General features: G+C 37.3%; 1 protein-coding gene across 1 annotated transcript; it reads left to right on the top strand.

Annotated features, from left to right (window-relative positions):
• The first annotated feature begins 3,413 nt into the window (after positions 1-3,413).
• LOC110675484 lies at positions 3,414-5,235 on the top strand. Its single transcript, XM_021840610.1, has 2 exons — positions 3,414-3,911; positions 4,900-5,235. The coding sequence occupies exons 1-2, from the start codon at positions 3,676-3,678 to the stop codon at positions 5,084-5,086; spliced, it is 423 nt and encodes a 140-aa protein (XP_021696302.1). The 5' UTR covers positions 3,414-3,675; the 3' UTR covers positions 5,087-5,235.
• The last annotated feature ends 2,012 nt before the right edge of the window (positions 5,236-7,247 follow it).

The raw sequence follows: 7,247 nt of genomic DNA, 5'->3' as shown, positions 1-7,247 counted from the left end.
TTTTTCCACATCACGTGAAGAAATAAAATGAAGATTTATCCAAAAATTAGCTATTTTGAAAACTGTTTAGCTAGCTGGCGCACGAGGGCTCCATCAATTTGAGAAAACCGAAAGGACCACCTCTTAATTTTAGCGTATACTAGCGATCAGTGACATAAAATTGGAATTCTAACGATGGGTGCCGATGGTGGTTTCAGCGAGAATTGAACATTTGCAAAAGAAAACGATCAACTTTGCCAAAGCACCCATATACCAAAACTGCCATTTGACCGAAATGACCATTTCTTGGAAGAAATTTTCCACGCATTGAGCGGTTAGCGTTGTTCGAGTGCGGAATCGTCAGTATTGCGTGGTCTTTTGATTCGATTGCATGTTCCGGTGGGACGAGCGACGTGTTCGGTTCGTGTTGTTCGAGTGCAAAAAGTTTCGTGTTCAGCCGAGAATGAAGTACTGGTGAGATCGTTTCATACTTATGATAACTCATTTATCGGTGCAAAGGTTTTTTTTATGTTATTTTCAAACAAGCTTTGAATGATTCGTCACTACAAGTGTCGACTTGTTCATGTTTCATTTAATTTTAACATACCTTTCTGTTTTCGTCATTGCTAAAATAACCTTTGAATAGTTCGATATCGTTTTTTTTTTTTGTTGCAACGTAACGTTTTTTTTTTTTAAATTTCATACATACCTTGAATGGTTCGTCATTACATGTGTCGACAATACCGTCGGCATTACTAAAAATTAACTTTGAATACAGTGAAACCTCCATGAGTCGATATTGAAGGGACCATCGACTCATGGAAATATCGAGTCATGGAACAGAAATCCTTTGGAAAGCTTTTTCGAGGGACCATCGCAGTAACCATGAAATTTTATTTCTAGTATGCTTCCATGAGTCGATATCAAGTCATGGAACATCGACTCATGGAGGTTTAACTGTAGTTCGATATTATGAATGACGATTTTTTTTATAATTTCTTTCAATATATTTTCACCACGTTACAAAAACACAAAACTAGTTTTAAGTTAGAGTCGTATTTGCCCTACTTATCCATGGATCACATCACCGACCAAAGGTGACTCCCAGATCTTTTTCCTTTCTCACTAACCACACCTTTCCCTGATGATTGTGTAGATGCAGAGGTATTCTTGGGCTTTAGAGGCAACAATCATTACACAATAACGTTCCTTCCCCTTCCTTACTGACTGTAAGGACTTGGACGGCGCCGTTATTGATCAATAATATGAGAGCTGCTAAAATTGCACTTCGAGAATATGTGGAAAATCCCATACCTTATTCATTCGGATCGAAGTGCAATTCTTACCAGTTCGGATCAATCACGGAGTAGCAACCATTGACATGTACAGTCAGTCTATGCTATGCTAAAAGTTGATAGCAACATTGTTTCGGAAGATTTTGAAAGATAAACATGAAGAATCCAGAATTCTGAAACAAAATATTTTCTGATGTGAATTTACTTGAAAGAATTAGGATTCATAATCGATTATTGAAATGATTTACACAAAACGAGTTATTTAGACAATGTTCCGCATAATTTGTGATCTCGCCCTAGAAACCATTGGTAACCGAGTGTGTAGCTTGTTATTACCAAACAAACGACTGGATTTAAGGCTCAAGAATCCATCATTCAATCATCAGCAATCATCAAAAATTGAAAACCAGTTTTTTTGCTCAAATTCAAAGAAATCCTCATGAAAATCTATCACTGCATTACATATAGCAAGGGCAATGCAATGATAGATTCTCTTGAGGTTTGCTTCAATTTTGAGCAGAAAAACTGGTTTAGAAAATTTGTAAAACGATGATGGTTATTTTCCTCTTAAACGTTATTCAACAATGCTACGATGAAGAGAAAAATCTCCTCTACCTCCCAGTGCTTAGGGGAAGTGGTGGTAAAATGAACAGGGGTGGTAGAATGAACACCGTGCCTTTTACCGAGAAAAAACAAATTTTGATGAATTTTTATCACGCACGGACGATTTAAAGCATAAATCTCAGTGTTCAAGTTGATACGTAGGTCAATTGAAGTGAAAATATCAACGAAATCTAAGATTTTAGAAAACCATGTTTGAAAATTAGAACTGACATAACTTTTAGCTCGGACGACTAGAGGTTTTTCAGTGAGGATAATATCGTTATGATATGATGTCAAATCTGATACCTTTAGAATTCTTTTTGAATGGGTTACAATCATTAATGGATGTATTTTCGGTGGGGCAATGAAAATTTTCAGAAATTTTAGTTTTGTCCACGTTTTTTGCATGGTGTTCATTTTACCACCAACCGCTGTTCATTTTACCCACATAGTGCAGGTAAAATGAACATTTGCATCGCTTTTTGATAGCGATGAAAACATGTGAAAATTTAGCTATTTTAGTCTGAATCCATGTCGCTGCTATAGATTACATCCCTATTTTTGATGTTGTGCGATAGAACTAAACAAATTCCTCGTTTTTCTATCAGAAACAAGATGATTTCCTTGAGGTGTTCATTTTACCACCCCTTCCCCTATAGTTTTCATCCAGGTCCATTCATTTGCTTAGAAGCAAGAAGCTACACACTCGGTTACCAATGGCTTTAAGGCGAAGTAGGCCGTTATTGAAATTTGTACCGGGTATCGATGATTGTGGCTAATTCGTCTAACGATTGCGAATTGAAGAAAATTATTTGGTTTTACACTGACATATCTGAAAAAGTATCAGCATACTTTCTGCATGTAATTCTGAGAAGTGATACTTTTCTGAATCAATATCACTTATGATGACTGAGTTTTATCACTTTGAAATTGCAAGCTGCAAAATCAACATGGCTGTCAAAAACAATGACGGACTACCGTTTAGTCTCAAATTTCGAACAGACTCATATTCCGAACACTCGGTTTTTGTATGGCGATTTGGTTGAAATGTTTCGCTGAAATATGTCACCAAATAACAAGGAAACGGCAGTCAATTGCAATTCAATTTTAACGTCTCCAATATAATTTATACCGCGGGAGTAGTGATGGTTCTCTAGTTTCAGACCAGAAGAACAAGCTCAAATAAATTTATTTGCGAAATTATTCATTTGAATACGATTTACTTGCGCTGTTCGGAATTTGAATCAAGGTGTTCGGAATATGAGACAGAATAAACACAGTGTTCGGCATTTGAATCATTCCACACTTCCACACTTTGAAGTAAAAACAATATTAAAACTAATTGAATCAACATTATTATCGGTACACCCAACAGCTAACAGTTAGGCTTTACGAGGAAATTGAAATTTTCACGAATATCTGCCAATTTATGCCAATCAGATGCATTTGAAGTCACTATTGGCCTTAAGTGTTCGGAATATGAGTCAAAACGGTACTTTGCCTTAAGGGTGAGATGACGAGTTATAGTCTCAAAGGTGCCCATCCTTAATTCCAGGCCTAATGCCAAAGTGAATCATGGATGCACCCTGGGAGATGCACCCAAGCTCTTCTTAACCCCTTCTGCCACCTTATTTGCGCTCTATGAACAACATCGTAATCAACGGCAACAGATAATTACCCCAAATAGTAGGCGGTTGGACAAGACTAACACTTCCTTGTTTATGTTAGTGAAAAATTGACGCATGTAAAATACGAAGAAAAATTTAACGGACAGTGCATCCAAATTCTCGTTCAAAATATGAATTGCTCCTGTTCTTCAAGTCAGTGTCCACACGTTCAATACGTCCGAAAACTCCTGGAAACTACGGAAAAAGATCACCAGGCACCCCCTCCCACTTTGATGCAGAAATCACTTCCGCAAATACAAAACGCAGCGTGGTACATTGCTTCAGCCATCAAAGAGATCTTCTTCATTTGGATTGCCATAACGAAAATCGTGCTGAGACTCTGGCTGAATCTCCTCGACTCGAACAGGTTAGTTAAAAATCCCACAGTTAATTAAACATCGACACAGTGGCGCACCTTCATGTGAAGGTCGGACAAAACCTCAAATGTGTCCCAAATGAAATGAAAATATTGGGTAGCCTATAAAGTTGAAGTTGCATCGAAGCTAAATCTCAAATTTTCAAGGGCACAAATATAGGGCAACCGAACATTAGTATAAGCTGAAAATTTAATCGATTGGTCACCAGCAGCGAGTGACCAAAATGAACTAAGTGTTCAGCTAAAATGGATGCTCGATTCTTCAGATTTGTGCTCTTGATGATTTGAGATTTCTTTGATCATCTCAAAATATTATAATTTGTTAATTTCGTGAGCTCTTTGAATAGCGTTTAATCTGTTGATTTTAGCGTTATGGTTTGTTCGTAGAAGTTTTTCGGTATAATAAAGTGCATGATTCGATTCATAAAAATATGTGATAAATTCAGCTAGCAGTGAGGTACTGTCAACGCTCCATAACTCGATATTGAAGAGATCATCTAAAGTTATAGAACACAAAACCAGTGCAACTGCGATCCAGAGGTAGCCATTAAAGCCAACTTTTACTATGGTTCTCTAACTTGGTAATAAGATACGGAGCATCGATTAAGGGAGATTTGACTTAAAATTTTGATTTAGTCTTACCAAAACTTAACTTTTTATTATGCTTATTAGTCTACCTTAAACTTTGTATTACTGTAAAGAATTGCCAAAAATCAATAGACAAAGATTCAATCGGCTTGGATATCAAGAGCCTTTATTTTTCCAACTTATTTTAGATACAATCTTTAAGATGCTGGCAAAAATAAAATATCAATCTCTTATCAATAAATCAATCTGAAATCGTCACTCAAAGGTACAGAAGTCTATAAAAAATGTTAACAAGGGGTTTTTAAAACATAAGTTTTTGAGGTTTTGTCCGGCCAAGCGTCACTGTGATCCGCATAAATTCATTCATTTGGATCATCCACACCCTCCACAGTTACCTCTGGTTGGCGTTTTTGATGTTTGCATTCGGACTCATCTGCTCGCTACCGGGTATTCGTGGTGACGACACTTCAATGCCAGCAGTGACAACGTGGTCGTCGACGTCGGAAGTGGACGTTCTTCTTGGAGATGGGGCGATAACGTCAAATGCGCTCAGCACGGAACTAACAATCATCCGGTAACATACTCTCTGCAGAAGAATCGGAGCGGGTGGGATGGCTTCTTATAAGAACGGCAGTGTTTTGATGGGAGCTGCTTCCTCATGGCACTGATGAATTGGATATGTTGAAGGTTTCGGTGTTAATATACTGTGAATGAAGAACGCGATAAATGGGTCTTTGTTTTGGGTTTCCCTATCACGCGTTGTCGACTAGAGTTGTAAACATTGCTGAATTCATATAAGTTGATCAAATGGAGTGTACCATCGTTGGAGAGTAAGAATGGGTCAACAATGCTTATATACAAACGTCCATAACCAGATATGAATTAATCCTCCAAACATGAGAGGAGTTCGAAGTTTAATGCGTTTGAATTACAGTCGACTCTCCGCAACTCGATATTCTATAACTCGATATACTTTATAACTCGATGGATTTTTCGGTCCCTTCAAATTTCCATACATCGTACTCTCCATAAGTCGATACATCTATAACTCGATATCTCCACTAGTCGATGTCACGTGAGAGGTAAATTTCTCTCCATAACTCGATATCTATTTTAAGATTGTGCAACTTTTCCCCGAATGTCGTTTTCCCGAATGTCGGTTCCCCGAACGCCAGTTCCCCGAATGACCCTTTTCCCCGAATGCTATTTCCCCGAATGACCCAGTTCCCCGAAAAGTGGTACTGTTCGAATAGGAGCTCTAATAGTTTAGATGGTGAACTAGAAAGAACGATAGGCAATCGAAAGAAGGAGGTATTTGGTCTTTCTCGACTATACACCTGTTGCCAAAAATGCTGAGGACGGTAAAACTGCTAAGAACCGCCAATCAAATAAAGAAGGGTGCATATCAGATGACCAGTACGTTCACTTACCTGAAAAGTAAAAAGTTATGACAATTATGATTGCCAAAAACTGTTCGGGGAAGTGGGTTATTCGGGGAAACGGGATATTTGGGGAACAGGCATTCGGGGAACTGGCATTCGGGGAAACGACATTCGGGGAACCGACATTCGGGGAAAAGTAGCACAACCCTATTTTAAAACCCTTCTTATTTAGGGAAACTTGGTCTTATTCTTGTTTGGAGGTGACTAAATACTTGCAAGTTCTAATAAAAGTTGAAAAACATGGGAAAAAAAATATTTTCAGTAAAAAATAACGTGATTTTTCGAGCATTTCTAGAAAAGCTCATATTTAGCAAAATACAATCAACAATAAAATGTTGTTTTATTACAGAACTGATCATATATGTATTGGAAAAACAGAAATTTGATCCTTTGATTTTGTGATCTTTTGTGTCGGTTATAGAATATTAACTCGATAATTCTATAAGTCGATGGTCCCTTCAACATCGAGTTATGGAGAGTCCACTGTATTCCATTTCTTATTGAACATTAAACGATTGGGAAGTAGATTTAGGGCTGCTGAATCTGATGCCGTTCTCAGAAATGTTCCAGCACGTCACAATTTTTATGTAAAGATCGCCAAATTTGCATAAAGTACTGGTTTAATAGATGTTAACATAATTTAAACAATGATTTATCAAAAAAAAAATTCATCTAATCCACCAAGCATGCGAAATAGAACTTCAACTTTCATTTCAGATATAATTTGGTTGAAAGATTAAATCGATTTTTCCTACATGATTGCACTGCCCATACTCGCATAACAGTCCCATTTGATTTTTCGCCACTTTTTAGTTAGCTTCATGAATAGTATTCATTTTTAGTGTACTTTCTAAAATAAAACTCCAAATTGTATCTTTGTATAGACAAATTGTGAAAAAAATACCAAACCATTTGCGTCCCATATTGATGATTTCTGTGATGATTTCTGAAAGCTTGCATTGCAAATTATTTCCTCATAGAAACAATCAAACAAATCAGGAAAGTACAACTCAACTATAATTTAAAAAAAACTCTTATTTTTGTTCCAAAAAGGTTTCACCATAACGACTTCTTCTGTTCTTCGATTAATACTAACACCACATCAGGCTAGCTGCCTGTAAACTAAAATAAAGCAAAATAGTTTTCCTCTTCATGCGGCCAATCATGATCAGAATCTCCGGCAGGCTAAAGTCCAACAGCAAGAAGTGAGAAGCTTGTTTGGCCGCCGCAAGATTACGCATATCGTCGTTAGCATCGTCGCCAGTGTTTACATGGTCAAACTAAGTGTTTGCAGCAC

This window comes from Aedes aegypti, chromosome 2 (assembly GCF_002204515.2).
Source record: "Aedes aegypti strain LVP_AGWG chromosome 2, AaegL5.0 Primary Assembly, whole genome shotgun sequence".
Classification (NCBI taxonomy): domain Eukaryota; kingdom Metazoa; phylum Arthropoda; class Insecta; order Diptera; family Culicidae; genus Aedes; species Aedes aegypti.
Note: the sequence above shows the minus strand (reverse complement) of the source record. Positions and strands in the feature narration are given on the sequence as shown.

Bases quoted from the DNA above. Each gene is read 5' to 3' on its own strand.
- LOC110675484 (XM_021840610.1), top strand. From the start codon at position 3,676: ATGAATTGCTCCTGTTCTTCAAGTCAGTGTCCACACGTTCAATACGTC. The intron at 3,912-4,899 runs GTTAGTTAAAAA...CACCCTCCACAG, and splicing joins AATCTCCTCGACTCGAACAG to TTACCTCTGGTTGGCGTTTT.